Source organism: Passer montanus, unplaced genomic scaffold (assembly GCF_014805655.1).
Source record: "Passer montanus isolate IOZ18808 unplaced genomic scaffold, ASM1480565v1 scaffold171, whole genome shotgun sequence".
NCBI lineage: Eukaryota > Metazoa > Chordata > Aves > Passeriformes > Passeridae > Passer > Passer montanus.
The window spans coordinates 584,570-603,425 of NW_024364382.1; the positions used below are offsets into that span (position 1 = coordinate 584,570).

An 18,856-nucleotide genomic window follows, 5' to 3' on the forward strand; every position below is an offset into this window, starting at 1 on the left:
TCCGCGGCCTCGCTGCCCGCGCCCGGCGGCCGGTCACGGGCTCCGGTCACGGGCTCCGGTCACGGCCTCCGGTCACAGAGTCCGGTCACAGAGTCCGGTCACGGCGTGCGGGCCCGGCGGCCGCTCCCGCTGCCCGCTGCCGCCGTCCTCGTCAGCGCGGCCCGAGCGCCCGCAGCAGGCGCGGGAAGTTGGGGGTGCCCCAGCCAGTGACCGGGTCCCAGGCCGGGGTGGCGCAGAAGCCCTGGCCCTGCACGGTGCCGTCCAGGCAGGACAGGTGGCAGCCCTGGGTCACCTGCGGGGACCAGCCTCAGTAGGGGGCTCGGGGTCGCCCCCCGAGTCTCGGGACAGCGACCTCCGGAGCACAGGAGCCCCGCACAGCCCGGGACAGGACCCCGGGGCACAGGGACCATCCGGGACAGGGATGGTCCCGCAGTCCCCGGGAACAGGGACAGCCGGCCCTCCATCCCTGACACAGGAATCCCGGGGACACGGGGACCCCCACGGCAGAGGCTGCCCCTGCCCAGGGTCCCCTCAGGACACTGGCAATGTGGAACAGCATGCTCAGCTGGGCCCTGGGACTGCTGCAGTCACTGGACGCTGCTGCCCCGGCCACACAAGGGGACCTGCCCCACAAAGCTCACAGGAGCCCATGGGGACGCCCCAGGACATCCCTCCCATGGGAAGGCTATAGGGACACTCTCCTGGCCCCCAGCAGGACACTGCCGGCCCTGTCTCAGGCACAGCTGTGGGAGCAGGAGCCCCAGGACAGCCCCCTCAGCCCCCAGCCCAGCCCTGGGAGCACACGTGGCCTTCCCAGCCCCACGGACAGCCCCACCCCAGGCCTCAGCCCAACACTTCAGGACACCCAAAGTCCCCTCAGCCCCCGTGCAGCCCCTCCAGCGCCCCTTCCCTGCCCCACTCACATCGTAGAATGCATCCCCGTGCCCTTGCTTCTGCAGCTGGTAGAGCGCAGGGTTGAGGAAGCCCAGGGGTGCCAGCCCCCGCTGCAGGCGCCGGTCGTTGATCAGTGCCACCATGCCTGCCACCACCGGCGTGGACGCCTGCGTGGGCACAGCCGCTGAGCCCCGGGCCCCGCCGCGCCGCGCGGAGCAGGGGCTGAGCTCCTTACCGAGGTCCCCGAGACCCAGGGCAGCGGGATGCGGTTTGTCACCACCCAGTAGTTGTCGGAGAGCGCAGCCAGGTCGGGGTAGGCGCGGCCGCTGCTGTTGTAGTAGGAGCTGGGCGGCAGCTTCGAGGCTGAGCGCAGGAAACGCCTGACAGCAGCGGCCTGGGGACGGCACGGCCCGTGGGCATCCCCAAACCCGGATCCCAAATCCCCCCCAACCCTAACGCTGCAGCCCCGTGTGCAGCCCCCAGCCTGGCAGTGCAGGTGCCCCTCACCTGGTACTCAGGCATGGGGAAGACGTTGCTGAAGCCGCCGCCGCTGATGTAATCTGTCACCTCCTCTGTCACCAGGAAGGGGTTCTTGAAGGACGTGCCACCCACAGTGGTGACGTAGGGGCTGGGGAGACGGGGACACTGCAGGTGGGCACACGGCTGCCTGGGCCTCAGCAGCCAGCGACAGCCCCCTCTGGCAGCACAGCCTGGCCCCACAAAGCCAGCCAGCCCCGGGAGCCGCGCAGGCCGCAGCTCTGGGGGCTGCAGGCGCACTGGTGAGGGCCCACAGGCGCCCCTGCAGGGCTCGGACCCCGCGGGGCCGCGCTGACCCTCGCGCCCACCTGGAGGCCGGGAAGCTGGGCCGGAACGTGTGGTTCCCGCTGTGCTCCCGCCGACAGCCAGCTCCATCGTCACCTGCCGACACAGCAACAGGTGACAGGTGACCACGGCACCCCAGGCACGCCCTCCCAGCCCCGCTCGGCGCGGCAGCCCCGGCCCACCTGAGGCAAACAGGATGGTGAGGCCGCGGGCCGCCGCCTTCATCAGCTCGGTGTTGACGCGCTCCATGTAGGCGGAGGACAGGCTGTCCTCGTCGTCCCCGTAGCTCACCGAGTGCACCCAGGGCACCGCTGACATGTTGCTGAGCAGCAGCAGCCAGGCCAAGAAGGGCTCCTGGCTCTCGTGCCGCCCTGCAAGGACATCGGGGAAGGGGCACGAGGGATAGTTCCTCCAGCATCAGGGATGGGGACAGTGTGAGGAGCCCTGCCCCATCAGCACCAGCAGCCCCACGTGCTCCTTCCTGCAGGCCATGGAGTCACAACACATCTGGCCTGGAGCTCCGTGAGCTCATCCTGGGGCTCCTCACATTGCACGGCCCCGAGGTTCAGCTCAGCCCATGGGGTTGGCAAGAGGGTCCTCATTAGCCCACGACAGGGGACTACACTCACACCCTGTGTCCCAGCTAGTCCCCACGACAGGGGGCTACACTCACGCCCCTCTCCAAGACTGTGCCCCAGGGCTGCAGCCACATGGGCACCTGTGGACCCAGGGGGGCCTCAGCTCCTCCTTGGCAACAGGTCCCAGCAGAGTGGTGCAGGTGCAGCTCCACGTGCTCCTTCCTGCAGGCCATGGAGTCACAACACATCTGGCCTGGAGCTCCGTGAGCTCATCCTGGGGCTCCTCACATTGCACGGCCCCGAGGTTCAGCTCAGCCCATGGGGTTGGCAAGAGGGTCCTCATTAGCCCACGACAGGGGACTACACTCACACCCTGTGTCCCAGCTAGTCCCCACGACAGGGGGCTACACTCACACCACTCTCCAAGACTCTGCCCCAGGGCTGCAGCCATATGGGCACCTGTGGACCCAGCGGGGCCTCAGCTCCTCCTTGACAACAGGTCCCAGCAGAGTGGTGCAGGTGCCACCTCCACACATTTCACCTGCACCTGCCCAGGTCCCTCCCTGCCCTCCAGCCCTCCACTGGAAGGGGAGCAGAGCCCCAGCCACCCCCACTCACTCTGTCATCCCTGTCACTGCACTTGCACCCTTCCCACACTGTAACTGTGTGAGGGCGGAGGGAAGGGCAGCGCTCGTCTGCTGTCACTGTCACCATCGGGCAGGGCCACTGTCCCTGTGGCACTCACCTGCTCAGCCAGTTCCCAATCTGGGACGGGACACTGCCCCTAGCACTGTGCCGTTTGTGTTTGTGCAGGCTGTTTGGCAATTTGTTTTCCCAAATTTCCTCACTCTCCCTCATCTGCTCCATGGGGAGACTCGTGGGTGGGAGCTCAGCTGCAGCAGAGCTGAAAACCCCACGGGAGGAGCTGTGCCCTCCTTCATGGGAGCTGAGTGGGGCAGCTGCTCTGCAATGAAATCCCTGCTTCAGGAGACTCTGGATGTTGAAGGTTCACACAGCCCAAAGTCACTACACACAGCAGGAGTGATGTCCCCAGGAGCTGGGAATGCGGTGCCAGCTCTGACTTGGGGAGCACACAGGGGCCACCCTCAGAGCAGCTGGGAAAGCATCTGGGGCTCTACTACGGCCAGTTGTCTGCACAGCCCTGCAAGCTCTCCCCTCACTCCTCTGAGCACTCTCCTCTCCTGTGCCAGGCCCCTCCCTCGCCCGTCCAAGTGTTCCCTTCCATGCTCCGGGCACTCCCCTCCTCCCTCTGGGAGCTCTCCTTCCCCCTCCAGGTGCCCCCCTGCCCCCAGGGCTCTTCCCCAGTACCTGCGTTGCTGAAGACCCAGGTGGAGACATTGGCACCTGTGCTCATGATGTACTCCACGTCCAGGCTGGCCTCCAGCCCGGCTTTGCCATGGCCCTGATGTCCCACCACCCGGTCCACCTGCGTGCGGTGGGCAAAGCCGCTGCCAAAGAGCTGCATGAACTCAGCCAGGTCAGCTTGGTGGAAGTACTGCTCCAGAAACTGTGGGACACAGAGGGACAGGCTGTCTCCTTTCGAAAAAACAAGGTAACATTTTGATCCTGATGCAGAAAATTGCCCAGCACGGGTCTGTGCTACACCAGGCGCTCCCAGCAGCCACCAAGGGACACCCAGCTGCCCCAGGAGCCCCGGGCCAGCACCAATCCCTCGCACTGCCGCAGCACACGGGCCTCTGAGCGGGCCGTGGTTACCTGTGCACAGGCCTGGCTGTTGTTGGGCAGGAGCCCCACGTCCCCCCCCGTCATGTTGTATCTCTGGCGCAGGACGGCCGGGGTCACGCCCAGGTGGAACGACGCTCGTGCCAGCTGCGGGTCCTTCCTGGGCCTGGCTCTGCTGCCTGCCTTGCGCTCCGTGGGGAACCGGTGCATCCCACCCACTGCAGCAGAGCCCGGGGGACGGGAGAGGCTGTCAGGGCACAGAGCCCTGGCAAGGCAGGACAGAGCCCTTGGGCTCTCCATCACTGTCCCCACTTCCACATGGGCAGGCCAGCAGTAGGGCTTGGATTGCCCAGCCCTGCAGCCCTGGGCTGGGGAAGAGCCTCTTCAGCCTTCTGGGCTGAGCCAAGCCTCAGCCTGGCACCCCCTGCGCTTTTTGTGGGACGGTCACTGGATCCCACGGAACAGGGATCTGCCGGAGGGAGGTCTGCCCCCCAGAAGCAGCTGCACCTGCATTCCGCAGCCTCACCTCCCCCAGGTGGGACGTACCGAAGTCCAGGTGCTCGGCGAGCTCTGCAGGGACAGTGTAGGGCAGCGGGGACCGCACCAGGCTGCGCTGGCCCTGCACGTACCGGTGGAACTCGGCCCCGGGGAGCAGGCGCTCGGCCGTGCTGCAACACAGGGACAGCCGCTGTGGATGGACAGAGCTGGGACACAGGGACAGCCAGCACAGGATGGCACAGGGCTGGGACACAGGGACAGCCAGCACAGGATGGGACAGAGCTGGGACACAGGGACAGCCAGCACAGGATGGCACAGGGCTGGGACACAGGGACAGCCGCTGTGGATGGGACAGGGCTGGGACACAGGGACAGCCAGCACAGGATGGCACAGGGCTGGGACACAGGGACAGCCAGCACAGGATGGGACAGAGCTGGGACACAGGGACAGCCACCAAGGACAGGACAGGGCTGGGACACAGGGACAGCCACTGCCGAGTGGGACAGAGCTAGGACACAGGGACAGCCACCACAGGATGGGACAGTAGTGAGACACAGGGACAGCCACTGCCAAGCAGGACTGCACTAGGACACAGGGACAGCCACCACAGGATGGGACAGTAGTGAGACACAGGGACAGCCACCACAGGGCCAGCAGAGCCAGTTCCAGCCCCCAGAGCTCACCTTGCAGGCAGGTAACACTCCAGGAAGTCAAGGGTGGTGACACTCCGGCAGTCCTCTACACCGTGGTCTTGCAGCCACTTCAGAACTGTCATCAGTGTGGCCGGGGAAGGCTGGACCAAGTCCCTGAGCTGCTCCAGGGACAGGTACTGCCCTGGGAGGCGCAGAGGGTTAGATCCCCTCACAGGCCCCGGGGCTCCAGGGCCGGGGGGCTGCGGCCGTTACCGTATCGCGGGGACCGGGGGTCCGAGACGGCCTGGACCAGGCGGGCGAGCTGGGCAGCGCCGCGCTGCCGCAGGGCGAAGGTCAGCTGCACCGGCTGCCCGGCATCCACACGGCCGGCGTGGGCCCAGCCGGGGGGCACGCTGCGGGGCGGGCGGTGAGCGGGGCCGGCACCGGCACCGGCACCGGCACCCGGCCCACCCCCCGCCCCGGACCTACCGGAACGGCTGATCCCGCTCCAGCAGCAGCCCCGCGGCGCAGCTCCAGGCGGCCGCACACAGCGCCAGCACGGCGGGGATCCCCCGACACCTGCAAAGGGCTCAGGGGAGCACAGGCAATGGCACAGCCGTGGGGAACCGGGACCGACCGGGACCGAGCCCGAACCCGTCTGACTACGCCCTAGCCCGGGTCTGGGGAGCCCCGCCGGAGCTCCCCGAGTCCCAGCACCGGCGAGCCGGTCCGAACCTGTTACCCTGCCACCGGGAAGCCCCGCCCGACCCCCGCTCCCGTCCCCAGCGCCACCCGGGAGCCCCACGGACACCCTGAGCCTCCGTCACCCGGAGCCCCTGCGGTCCCCACGGCCGCCGGGGCCGGAAGGCGCCCCCGCCCCGCTGCCGCCCCCAGCGAGGGGTGTCCCGGTGCCCCCGGGGGGGGTGTCCCGGTGCCCCCGGGGGGTGCCCGCTCGGTGCCCGCTCGGTGCCCGCTCGGTGCCCGTTACCCCCGCGCCATGCCGCCGTGCCGCCCGGTCACGTGTGCTGCGGGCGCGTGACTCCCTCCACGTGGGGACACCAAAACAGCGGCCACGTGACCAGCGTCACGTGACGGGCGGAGCCGCGGCACCGGCACCGGCGGGGACTGGGGCGGGACCGGACCGGACCGGCACCGGCATTGGCACTGGCACCGGCATTGGCGCCGGCACCGGCGGGGACTGGGGCGGGACCGGACCGGCACCGGCACCGGCGGGGACTCGGGGCGGCGGGGCGGGACCGGCCGGTTCCGGCGGGGTCTCGGTGCTTGCCGGCCGCCCCGAGAGGCGGCTCACGCACGGCCCCGGCCGCCCCCGTTCTCTCCGCCCGTCTCCCGGCGGGAGCGCTCGGCCGGGGCGTTCCGAGGGTTCCGTGCCGGGCTCCCTGCGGGGCTGGCGGGCGCTCTGAGGCCGCGGGTCCGCTCGGGCCCCGGGCCGGGGCAGGGCTGCACGCGGGAGGGGCTGCGGGAGCAGCGCAGGAGATGCACAAAAGACAACAACCATTAGCGAACGTAACTCCAGGCACCGGCCCTCGAACAGGAGACCAAACGCTAAGAACTCCGACACTTGGGACCGATGAACAGTGAACCAATGAATTTCTATGTGTTTTGACTGTATAAAATAGCTGGAAAATCTTGTAAAATTCGTGTGTCATGGAATGATTTTCTCTGCACAACGCAGGACATGTGTGGATGAAACGATTTCTGTTGCACATCCTGGCCAGAACAAAATCCTGGCCAGAACAAAGTAATGCCTTGATTCTCTAACAGTAAAAACGTTGTTGGAGAGTTTTTTGGTTTTCCTGCAGTTTCGGTGACAAGCCCAGTCACAAGGCTCATCCCACGGCTCCAGCAGTTCCCAGCTGTTTTCCTGCTGCTGCAGAGCGGGGAGCAGGCCAGGAGGAGGCAGGCGATAGGAAAACCACCTGCCCGGCCGTGGTTCCAATCCCCCGCGCCGGAGCAGTGCCAGAGCGGCTGCTCCGGCTCCCCGCTCCAGCCCCGGCCTCCTCTGCCGGCCACCGAGAGAGGGGAGCGGCTGCGGGGGCTGCGAGCCCCGAGCCCGTTTGGGGATGGGCGCTAAGCGGGATGGGATTTGCAGGGATGCTGTCTGGGGCTGTGGGACAGCCGGGATTAGGGTGGCCGGGCAGAGCTAATCGCGTTAGGGAGCATCTGCTGCTGGGCCGGAGGCGGGAGGTCGGGGAGCCCCCGTGGGCCCGGCTCCCCTCGTGTGCAGCTCCCACAGGTGGGGGGAGCCGGTCCCTGCTGCGGGCAGTTGGGTGCTCCCGAGGCCGGGAGCACAGCGGGGCACAGTGGCACTGAGGGCAGCCAGCACGGCCACTGTGCCCCGGCAGGGAGCTGGAAGGGGTCGGGCTGGGCATGAAGGGCACAGGGAGCCCCAGGGACACCAGCAGGGAGGGGAGCCCCTTCCCCCTCTGCCCCGGCTGGCTTGTGCTTACCCCTGGAGTGCGAGGAGCCCTGTCAGAGCGGGGGACAGGAGTGCTGCCCTGGTCCCAGAGCGCTGCCTGCAGGGCTGGGCGTGCCTGGGGGGCTGTGCAGAACAGGCTGGGGCTGTGCAGGACTCGCTCTGGGCTGCTGGAATCTGAGAGCTGAGGACAGCGAGTAAACAGGTTGGTTTGGGGAACAACAAAAAAGAAAAGAAAGCAGGGAAGGCAGGATGGAAGTGGCTGGTCATATGTAGGTGGTTGATGGTCGCTGCGTGGGTCTGGCCACATCCAACACCTGACAGCTGCACTGCCACTCCTGGTTGTCCAGCTCTGTTTCCCGGGGTTGGGGGGCACTGTTTGGTGAGGGGAGCCCGTGTGGTGTCAGGTCACAGTCGGGAGATCAGCAAAGAGCCCTGGGCATGTCTGTGTCGCCCAACGGGATAAGCAGAGCCAAAGCTGCTGGGCAGACTGGTGGGAGCACTGGGATCCCCAGGGCAGGTCTGTGTGTGCTGGTGGCAGTGATGAGCTGTGGCTTGGGCAATTTGTGTGTGCAGGTGTCCTCAGTGGGGATCCTGGGAATGTGAGGTACCTGCTGGGCAGATGATGTGTCCAGGTGTGGCTGCTGCAGCTCTGGGGGCCTGCACAGCCCGGCCCGCAGCCCTCACCAGAGCGAGGGTATGGGATGGGACAGGGATGCCTGTGGCATGTGGGACCAGCTCTGTGCACATGTGGAGACATGGCTTCCACGTATACCCAGCCTCACTGCTGGACAGCCGCGGGGCCATGGCCCTGCTGCAGCTTCACTGCCCCTCAGGAAAAGGACTTGGCAGGACGCAGCCAAGGATGTGTGTGCCAGAGCCTGGCCAGGCCCACGTCAGCCCTGCGTGGGGCAGCTGCAGCATCCCCCCTCCCGTCAGTCCCTGGGAACACGGTGCCAGCCTGGCAGGAGCCCACGGCAGCAGGGATGGGGCAGTGTCTGTACAAACGTGTGGTTTATTAAGGCATTTTTGAGACGTTGGCACTTGGGTTCAGGCTGCATCGAGTGGCCCCTGCGCGGCCGTGGGCAGCGCTGGTACATGCAGCTCCACGAGACACAATACAAAAGGTACAAACGAGTAAAAACAGGAATTGTAGTACAATGTGTAAAAATAAATAACTGGGGGCTCAGTGACCCCAGCCCAAAGCAGGGTGCATGTGTCTGGCCCTTCCTGTGGCATGCAGTGACCCATCTGTGTCCCCATCCCAGATGTGCAGTGGAGCTGGGCTGTGTGGGAGCACAGGGCTGGGGGACACGGGGCACCCCAGCATGGGACTGGGGGGCACTGGGTAGCCCTAGAGTGCACCCACAGTCCTGGGGGGCAGAGGACACCCCCAGAGTGTCCCTACAGGGCCTGGGAACAACAATGTGTCCCCACAGTGCTTGTGAGCAGGACAGAGAGGGGATGGGGTGCCTACCCAAGAGCCTCTGTGGGCTGTCCCTGTGCCAAGGCAGAACTGTCTCCCCCTCCCAGGGCACCTCAGGCCCCTCTGGGTCCCAGGCAGAGTGGGCACGGCCCTTGCTGGGGCCCCCTTAGTGCCCCTGTCACTGTTGCAGATGCCTGTCCCCTGTCACTGCCCGGTGCCCAGGACAGCACCTGGGACCAGCAGCATGTGCCACGACCCCATGGCACCAGGGCGATGAGAGGCTGACTGTGACACACGGAGCTGCAGCCACAGATGGCTCTTCATGGGAAACGGGGGACGGGCAGAAGTGGTGCATTTGTCTGCTGTGACAACACCTTTGCAGCTGGGGCTGCAGCCACGCTGCACGTGTGCTGGGTCTGTGTGATGGGAAGGAGCTTGCCCGGCTCTGCTCAGGCATGGGGTGTCCCCCGACCCCCAGAGACCTGGGACCAGACTGGGCATTCAGGGCTGCTGTGGGGCACCCCATGCCGTTCCAGCCCTTGCCCTGCACCTGGGGCTGTGCGGGGATCACAGAGCCCTGGGCTGCACTCCCAGGGCCCGTGACGTGTGAGCAGCTCCCGGTGAGCAGCCGGGCTCAGGGAGAGCTCGGTGGGGTAAGTGTGCTGTGTGTGACGCTGCCTGTGTGACCAGCTGTGCACAGTGCTGGCAGGAGATGGGGACCGGCCCCATGGCAGGGGCTCCGTCCGGGCTCACAACGTGCATAACAGGGGTGCAGAGCAGCCCCGCACAGGGGCTGGGGCCAGGAGCAGAGCGTTCTGGCACCTTGACCGTGTTCTGGAGGTGGCCCAGACTGTTCTGGGAAGCAGTCATGCAACAGGGCCCCAGGGAAGGCCAGATGCCCAGTGTCCCCACAGTGGCTAAGTGAACATGTTGGGTGATGTGGCTTTTTGGGGCACCTCCTGCCACCTGTGCCCCTGCAGCTGCAGGCTGCCCGCTGGGCCTGAGGCGGGTGCGGGTCACAGCAGCCATCACCGCTCTGCTGAGGGCTGTCCCTGTCAGGTGCACACAGCTCTGCCAGCCCCACTCTGCTGCCTGCGCCTGGGCACTGTCCCTGCCTGGGACCCCTGCCCAGAGAGGCACCTGCTCCCAGGAACAGGATTCGCACACTGAGCATGGCAGGCGCCTCCCTCCCAAGACCACAGGAACCATCCTGAGGGTCTGGGCAGGAGATTCCCTGGATCTGTCACCTGCAGTGGGTAGCCAAAGGGGCTGGAGAGACCTCAAAGGCTCTCCTGTCCCTGCCCAGCCACAGAGAGGCAGCAAGATGTGGGCACTGCTGCCTTCTGCTGCAGCCAGCCCAGTGAGAACCGGGGAGCAGGTTCATTCCCACAGGCAGCGTCCGTGCCCCGGCGCATCGCGCCCTGCTCTGAGACATCACCCCCAGCCATGGGGCATCGCCCCCTGCCCTGGGAGCTCCTAGGGTCACAAGGGAAGGCTCGGGGTCCTCCTGCACCCAGGCTGCTGCATGGCCCCCGGAGCTGGGCAGGGCAGGCTCTGGGCCTCCAGCCGCCCTCAGCTCCCCGTCGCTCCCGGAGCACCAAGTACCGTGATCCTGCCCAGCACCAATCTGAGCCACCGCAAGCAGCACGTGGACCATCACCCCGGGGTGCCAGCACTGGGGTCAGCAGTCCACAGGGCACCAGCCAGCACAGGGTCTGCCAAGCTGTGGGGAGGGACAGGGGCCACAGCCCCCAGGGGCACCAGCAGTCCCAGGGCCCAGGCCAGGCACAGCGCTGGGAGCGGGATGAGCACCCATTTTAGCAGCCCCGGGCTGGGCCCCGCTCCAGCCCCATGGCTGTGGGCTGGGGCAGAGGAGTCCAGGGGCCCAGCTCTAAATCCTGAGCTCGGCCTCCTCAGGGGGCTCCAGCGAGTGCTCAGCACTGATGGTGGAGGTGGATGGCCCCTGTGAGATGCCGAAGGGCGAGACCACAGGGGAGCGGGCGGCCAGCGGGGACAGCGATGGGGAGAAGCTGGGCGACATGGCGGAGGACGAAATGGAACCCTCGTGGCTAATAGGCGAGCGGCGCAGGGAGGATGGGTGCGGGAAGGTCCTGCCTGGCGGCGGCTTGGGGGGCACCGACTTGGCACCTGGGTGGGCCACCGAGGTGATGAGGGGCGGGGGGTCGATGCGGGGCTTGGGCTCTGCCTTGGGCTTGGCTGGGAAGGGCTTGCGCAGGGAGCTCTCATCCTTGAGGCGGGCGATCTCCGTGAAGACGCTGGCCAGTGGCTGGAACTGGGGACACCAGTTCAGCAGGTAATCCCAGTTGTAGCTGCCGCGGAGCTCCTCATCGCTGGCCACAATGGCGGTGAGCGAGCCCTCCACGGAGGGCTTGCCGTCCTCTGGGAAGGCGTAGTCCTGGGGCTGTGAGGAGACGCTGAGGCCGCAGCGGACCCCCAGGAAGGCACTGCCGCCCCCGTCCTCACGGTACAGCTGCAGGGGTGGCCCCGGCAGCAGCAGCCCAGAGCCCTTCTTGCTCTTGAACCACTGGGCACTCTCCAACGCAGCTGGCTCACAGGAGATGTCGGAGAGCTGGTCAGCATCCTGCTGGATGCCAGAGTCAGGGCCACGGGCAGCAATGTGCTCCTGCATGGAGGCTGTGATGCTGGCCACGCGCGGGTACTCATTGATCATCCGTATCTCGTCATCCTCAGCGGCTTCAGCAGAGCCACGGCCACTGGAATGTGAGGGGTCCAGGGAGCCGCCCCGTGTGTAGGGCCCCGCCGGCTCAGTCCCATACCCTGGCAGCGCCTGGTGGTAGATGTGCTCAGCCCCAGGCAGCGCTGGCTCCTCACGGCCCAGCTTCTGCAAGGACCCGCTCTGTGCACGGGCCAGTGCCCCCTCTCCCTCTGCCTTCTTGTGGCCCCGGCGCTGCCGGGAGCGCACCAGGGCCAGCACGATGGCCACGGCGGCCAGCACCACCACAACACCCAGCGAGGCGGCCACGGCCACCAGGAGGAGGTTGAGGTCAGGTGCCAGGCCAAAGGAGGTGTGCGTGACGTCAATGGTGACCTGCGCAGAGGCCACGCGGGAAGCAGGCAGTGGGCTGCGTGCCTGCACCTCCAGGCTCATCTCCCGTGGCTCCCTCTTGGCGCGCCCAGCCCCGGCTTGGGGCTGGCTGTCCACACGCAGGTAGATGGAGCCCGTGGTCTGGTTGATGGCAAAGTATGGCGAGGGCTTTGCCAGGGTGTACAACACAACACCGTCAACCCCCTCATCCTCATCTGTGGCCAGCACCCGCCCAATGCTCTGCCCTTTGCGCGCGCCCTCAGGCACCTCGAAGTTGAAGGAGGGGCTGAGGAAGATGGGATCATACTCATCTTCCCCTGTCACCAGCACCCTCACAGTCACAGTGGCCGAGGCATTGCCAGCGTCGGTGGCCCGAACCAGGAGCTGGAAGGCTTTGGCTCGCTCATAGTCAAAGGTGAGGCGGGAGCGCAGCTCCCCAGAGCTCCCATTGACAGCAAAGGCGTCCCGGCCGTCCCCTGTGCTGGGGTCCCCCACAGCCTGCTCCAGCACCACGTACCGCAGCTCCCCAAAGGCGCCGGTGTCGGCATCGACAGCACGCAGCGTGGTGACCAGTGTGCCGGGGGGCAAGTTCTCCCGGATGCTGGCGCTCAGCACCTCCACCGGGAAGTACGGCTTGTTGTCGTTGATGTCCTTCACCTCAATGGCCACGGGGACCAGCGCAAAGTGCCCGCCCGGTGTGTCCGTGGCCCGCACCACCAGCGTGTGCAGCGCCTGGGCCTCCCGATCCAGCGGCCGCGCCAGGCTCAGGGCCCCTGTGCTCTCGTGCAGCTGGAACAGCCCGTGCTGGTCACCTGAGCTGATGGTGTAGTGAACGCGGCCGCGCGGCCCCGAGTCGGCATCGTGGGCTGCCACGCGCAGCAGCTCGGTGCCAGGCAGCGCGGCCTCGCTCACCGCGGCACGGTACTCGGCCCGGCTGAACACGGGCGGGTTGTCATTGACGTCCTGCACGGTGATCAGCACGGGCACGGTGGCACTGCGCTGCGGCAGGCCCCGGTCCGAGGCTGCCACCGTCAAGTTGTACACTGGGATGGCCTCGAAGTCCAGGGACTCCACAAGCACCAGGGCCCCCTGCGTGCGGAGCTGCCCCCCGGCCCGGGCCACCCGGCTCTCCACCTGGAAGGCGTTGCCGCCATTCCCGCTGACGATGGTGTAATCAAAGCCAGCATTCTCCCGGGAGAGGTCGGCGTCACCCGCCTCCAGCATTAGCACGGTGGTGCCTGGGCGCAGGTCCTCGGGAACGCTGGCATTGTAGCACGGCTCCTGGAAGCGGGGGCTGTGGTCGTTAACGTCCAGAACCTGGAGCTGCACTGTGGCCCAGGATGAGAGGCTGGGAGAGCCGTGATCGCGGGCCTCCACCACCAGGTCCAGGGTGGGCTGGCTGGCGTTGAACTCCACCTGCCGGGTGGTGAAGAGGGTCCCTGTGGAGCACAAAGCCAGGGTCAGCATGGGAACCAGTGGGAGCTGGGAAGGGTATCAACTGGAGGAGCATTTGATGGTCACCCTGCTGTGTCTGCTTCACCAGCCACACCAGAAAGTGACCTTGTGAGGGTTTGAACACAGGCAGGACAGTGGTACTGCCCTCCACAGAAACCTTAGGTTGACCCATGAGAGAGGCACACAGAGCACCAAGCCCACGCACCATTGCTAGGGTCGATGGCAACATCAGGGCTGGGCACAGCCAGGTGGAAGGTGATGTCCCCATTGCTCCCTGAGTCGGGATCAGTTGCACTCACAGTGAGGATGACACTGCCAGCAGGTGTGTGCTCTGGCAGCAGCACCTGGAAGAGAAGGAAACCCCAGTCAGCATCTGGTTCCCCCCTGCTCAGAGCATCCCTGGGATGGGGGGCTGGGGCTGCCCAGGCAGCCAAAACCAAGGGCGCCCAGCCTCTCACTGGCCAGGGAAACCACACACAAGGGGTTTGTGCTCCTAGACCCTTCAAGCATTCCTGGGGCTCCATAGTCCCTTGCCTGGGCTTCAGTGCTGCAGCACACACTGCCCAAGCCAACCTTCAGCAGGGATCTACCCAGGTCTCGTCACAAACACTTGTCTGGGCTGTGACCCATTTCCCACCCCCTCTGGCCTCCCCACTGTGCTCATCCATTTCTGCTGGACCTTCTGCATCCAGCTGTGCCCCTTGCAGGGGCTGGTCCCAGGGTCACTCTGCCTGACTTCAGCTCCTCTGTGCCACAGTGACAGCATGAGGGATGCCAGGATGAGGGCCAGAAAGTGGGACCAGAAGGGGCTCAGCCCCATCCTCTGCTTTGTAAGGGCAGGTGGGCCAGGCAGGAGCTGCAGAGGGCTTGCGGGGCATGGCTGGCACACCTGGCGCATGTACCTGATAGAAAACCTGGGTGAAGGTGGGCACATTGTCGTTCACATCCTCCACAAGGACGGTGAGGTTGGCCTCGGTCTCGTGGCGAGTGTCAGAGGCGCGCAGGGTGAGAGTGTAGCGGCTGCGCTGCTCATGGTCCAGTGGCCCTGTCAGGGCAATGTGGCCACCGTAGCGCAGCACCCCAAAGGTGTCTGCCACGTCCCCCTCCAGCAGCAGCGTGTAGGACAGTGCAGGGCCCGAGTCCACATCGTTTCCAGTCAGCTGGGCTATCTGGGTGCCCAGCAGCGTGTCTGTGGGGAGCAGACAGGTGAGTGAGCAGACCCATCCCTGCCCAGCAAACCTGGTTCACCTGGTGGGAAACCAGTTCAATCCAGAGCCTGAGCACCAGGAAGAGGGGAAGATGCCATAGGAGAGGGGGATGCCGGGGGGAACATGAAGGTCTTGGGGGCTTGGCAGGACAGGTGGAGGTATGACATGGGCACAGGGCATACTGGCTGAGGGCTGTGAGCAGGCAGGGCAGGTGTCTGCAGCCAGAGCCCCAGACATGGGGCAGGGGCCAGGGCTGAGTTGGTAATTCAGGTTGCTCCCTCAGGACACAGCAGCAGCACAAGGGTCATGCTGGAGAGCTCAGGGGGCTTCAGCGGGTCAGTGTGACCCAGCCCCTGACAGGGACTGGCCTGGCCTCCCTGGGGCTCCTCCCCACCCCATGGTGCCCATTGTACCCCAGCTCTGGCCCTCAGTGCTACGGCACTCACTCTCAGGGACACGGATCTCCCAGGGGACCGGGATGGTAGGGCTATTGTCATTGATGTCCATCACCACCACGGTCAGCGTGGCTGAGCCCATCAGCGGTGGTGTTCCTCGGTCCATCGCTGTCACCACCAAGCTGTGGGCAGGCATGAGGGTCAGATGTATGTCCACACATGTGAGGGAGCACCTCACCTGTGCACAGTTCCTGGGACATGCACTGCACACCTGTATGGCACCTGGGACATGAACTGCAGGTGTGCACGGGCCTGGAGCGTGTGGGTGTGGTGGGGAAATGCACAGTGGCTCAGACTCTGGGGTGATGGATCTGTGCAGTGCATCCTCTGGAGGTGTTTAGGAAAAGACTGGATGTGGCACTCAGTGCTCTAGTCTAGCTGACAAGACGGTGACCAGTCACAGGCTGGAGTCAATAATCTCAGATGTCTTTTCCAGCCTCAGTGGTTCCGTGACTTGGACAGCACATGTGGGGCAGTGGGTACATGGAGAGCATGGTGGGGCACAGCAGCAGGTTTTTGCACACCTAGGGCATGTGTTGAGGTCTGGAAGGTGTGTGGGTGCAGGCAGAGCACCTTGCGGGGTGCAGGCAGGTGTCTGGGGCTCTCTGGCTGCTGGGGAACACTTGGAGCGTCTCTGGAATGGCAAAGGGGTGTGTGGATGGAAGGAATACCCCAGACTCCTCCCGTGGGGAAGAGGGCAGAGGAATCCCCAGCCATGGGGGCACATGTGGAGGGGGAGAACACGAACTAGGGCTCCTCATCTGAGCAATGTGTGTGGGAAAGGGCAGAAGCCTCATATTCATGGCTGGTGTTAGCCAGCATTTTACATACGTGTGGATGGACATGTCCAGAGCATGCACATATGGTGAGGGGCCCAGAGGACCTGTCTGGATGCAAGGGGACATCTGGGGGAGCTAGTGCAGGGGTCTGCAGCCATGTGGCAGGACACAAGGATCCTGTGCTTGGAAGTGGAAGAAATTGAGCAGATGCAGTGAGGATTAAGGAGGCAGGAAGGAGAATGGATGAACTTAGGGCCCTCTCACAATCTCCTCAGCTCCGCAGAGACCTGACTGAGCCGTGTGTGGGCTCATCTTGGCCATCTGGCTCCTGTGTCCTTCACTCCCACTGACCCTCAGCTGTGCTGCTTGATAGAGCCATTTCACAGCCAGGCTGGGATAGCTTTGAGGGCACCAAGAACAGTGTTCCCCATGCCCCAGAGTTGTGCTCCACAGCTCTGTCCCTGTCTTGGCATCCCCTAGCTAGGCTGCACTCACCGGGTCTGGGACCAGATCTCTCTGTCCAGGATGGCAGCAGTGGTAATGGTGCCAGTCTGAGGGTCAATGTGGTACAAGCCCGGCATTGGCAGGGACTGGTTGATGGCATAAGTCACCTGCCCATTCACTCCCTGGTCCAGGTCATCTGCCAGCACCTGCAAAGCCACAAGAGATTCAACTGTGGAGCCCCTGAGGCAGGACTTGTGTGCTGGTGCCAACCCCAGGCCCATGCAGCCCCCATCCCATAACTCCAGCCAGGCCAGGGCTCAGGTGTCCCTGTTTGTGCCCCACCATACCTGGATGACAGGTGAGTCATAGCTCTGTGACTCCCAGATGAATGCCACATAGTTCTGCAGCTGGAAGCGGGGCAGGTTGTCGTTCACGTCCTGGAGGTTCAGGTTTATGGCCATAAAGCCAAAGGAAGCAGCAGTCTCTGCCTGGATCACCAGGCGCAGCCGGGGGCTGGCCTCAAAGTCCAGGCTGCTGGAGTCCTGCACTGAGATGGCACCTGGGAGGGGGAACGGAGGGGAGGGGGAGTGATGTACCAGCACCATCCATCATCCATCCATCATCCATCCGTCATCCATCCATCCATCGTCCATCCAGCCATCCATCCATCCATCGTCCATCCAGCCATCCATCCATCCATCGTCCATCCAGCCATCCATCCATCCATCGTCCATCCAGCCATCCATCCATCCATCGTCCATCCAGCCATCCATCCATCCATCGTCCATCCAGCCATCCATCCATCCATCGTCCATCCAGCCATCCATCCATCCATCGTCCATCCAGCCATCCATCCATCCATCGTCCATCCAGCCATCCATCCATCCATCGTCCATCCAGCCATCCATCCATCCATCGTCCATCCAGCCATCCATCCATCCATCGTCCATCCAGCCATCCATCCATCCATCGTCCATCCAGCCATCCATCCATCCATCGTCCATCCAGCCATCCATCCATCCATCGTCCATCCAGCCATCCATCCATCCATCGTCCATCCAGCCATCCATCCATCCATCGTCCATCCAGCCATCCATCCATCCATCGTCCATCCAGCCATCCATCCATCCATCGTCCATCCAGCCATCCATCCATCCATCGTCCATCCAGCCATCCATCCATCCATCGTCCATCCAGCCATCCATCCATCCATCGTCCATCCAGCCATCCATCCATCCATCGTCCATCCAGCCATCCATCCATCCATCGTCCATCCAGCCATCCATCCATCCATCGTCCATCCAGCCATCCATCCATCCATCGTCCATCCAGCCATCCATCCATCCATCGTCCATCCAGCCATCCATCCATCCATCGTCCATCCAGCCATCCATCCATCCATCGTCCATCCAGCCATCCATCCATCCATCGTCCATCCAGCCATCCATCCATCCATCGTCCATCCAGCCATCCATCCATCCATCGTCCATCCAGCCATCCATCCATCCATCGTCCATCCAGCCATCCATCCATCCATCGTCCATCCAGCCATCCATCCATCCATCGTCCATCCAGCCATCCATCCATCCATCGTCCATCCAGCCATCCATCCATCCATCGTCCATCCAGCCATCCATCCATCCATCGTCCATCCAGCCATCCATCCATCCATCGTCCATCCAGCCATCCATCCATCCATCGTCCATCCAGCCATCCATCCATCCATCGTCCATCCAGCCATCCATCCATCCATCCTTTCTCAGCTGGACATGACACACTGAGCTCTTCCAAGCCCTCCCCACACTGCCAGTTTCTCATCATTCTCAAGAGCTGCCCTGAGCAATAACACCCACACCTTCCTGGGGACAGGCAGTTCTTGCTGGCATTACAGCATGTGACAGTCCTCTTATCTGGGGACCCCCCCGAAGGTGTGGAGACCAAGAGCTGTTCCTACCATGACAAAAGCTCATCCAGCTCCAAGCCAGAGACACCTCACTGCAGCTTTGAGTCAGCCAGAGCCTTACAAAGTGCTCTGAGGACAGACACCCACAGCCACCAACCTGACCCGTGGGCAGCCAGGCTGCAGGAGTAACCTGAGGTTGCTGCTGTCCCACCTGAGGAGGAGGCAGCCAGCAGGATGTACTGAACTAATTGACAACATTCCTACGGGCACGTAGGGACAACTTCCATTATCCCAGGTTGCTCCAAGCCCTGTCCAACCTGGCCTTGGACACTTCCAGGGATGAGGCAGCCACAGCTTCTCAGAGCAACCTGTGCCAGAGCTTCACCACCCTCACAGGGAAGAATGTCTTCCCAAAATCCCATCTAACCCTGCTCTCTGAGGTTTGGGAAAAGGTCTAATTATGGGGGACCACAATTGCACTGGGAGAAGTGCTAACAGCCTCTGGCCAGCGACAGGGCAGTGTCCACATTCCAGTACTAACACCTCTCACCTAA

The 18,856-nt window shown here is 64.4% G+C and overlaps 2 protein-coding genes across 4 annotated transcripts in view; both read right to left on the reverse strand.

The window, feature by feature from the left end:
• The window catches only part of TPP1 (tripeptidyl peptidase 1), an 8,867-nt gene extending 2,683 nt beyond the window's left edge, over window positions 1-6,184 (reverse strand). Inside the window, exons 1-14 of one of the 3 annotated variants that reach the window (XM_039704286.1) lie at window positions 6,117-6,184; window positions 5,618-5,707; window positions 5,402-5,541; window positions 5,180-5,330; window positions 4,545-4,666; window positions 4,032-4,216; window positions 3,624-3,822; window positions 1,899-2,087; window positions 1,740-1,812; window positions 1,402-1,522; window positions 1,130-1,288; window positions 924-1,061; window positions 144-292; window positions 23-66 (exon numbers count right to left, since the gene is read on the reverse strand). In XM_039704286.1, the coding sequence (XP_039560220.1) occupies window positions 152-292; window positions 924-1,061; window positions 1,130-1,288; window positions 1,402-1,522; window positions 1,740-1,812; window positions 1,899-2,087; window positions 3,624-3,822; window positions 4,032-4,216; window positions 4,545-4,666; window positions 5,180-5,330; window positions 5,402-5,541; window positions 5,618-5,707; window positions 6,117-6,127 (1,719 nt within the window). In that variant the 5' untranslated portion in view covers window positions 6,128-6,184 and the 3' untranslated portion in view covers window positions 23-66; window positions 144-151. The other 2 variants (XM_039704285.1, XR_005627011.1) reach the window with 2 other exon arrangements.
• Window positions 6,185-8,575: 2,391 nt separating this feature from the next.
• Window positions 8,576-18,856, reverse strand: part of DCHS1 (dachsous cadherin-related 1) — a 43,327-nt gene continuing 33,046 nt past the window's right edge. The window contains exons 16-21 of the mRNA XM_039704312.1: window positions 16,747-16,958; window positions 16,451-16,605; window positions 15,168-15,298; window positions 14,416-14,702; window positions 13,719-13,857; window positions 8,576-13,497 (exon numbers count right to left, since the gene is read on the reverse strand). Coding sequence (XP_039560246.1) covers window positions 10,883-13,497; window positions 13,719-13,857; window positions 14,416-14,702; window positions 15,168-15,298; window positions 16,451-16,605; window positions 16,747-16,958 — 3,539 coding nt within the window. The 3' untranslated portion in view covers window positions 8,576-10,882. The remainder of the gene's footprint in view (window positions 13,498-13,718; window positions 13,858-14,415; window positions 14,703-15,167; window positions 15,299-16,450; window positions 16,606-16,746; window positions 16,959-18,856) is intronic.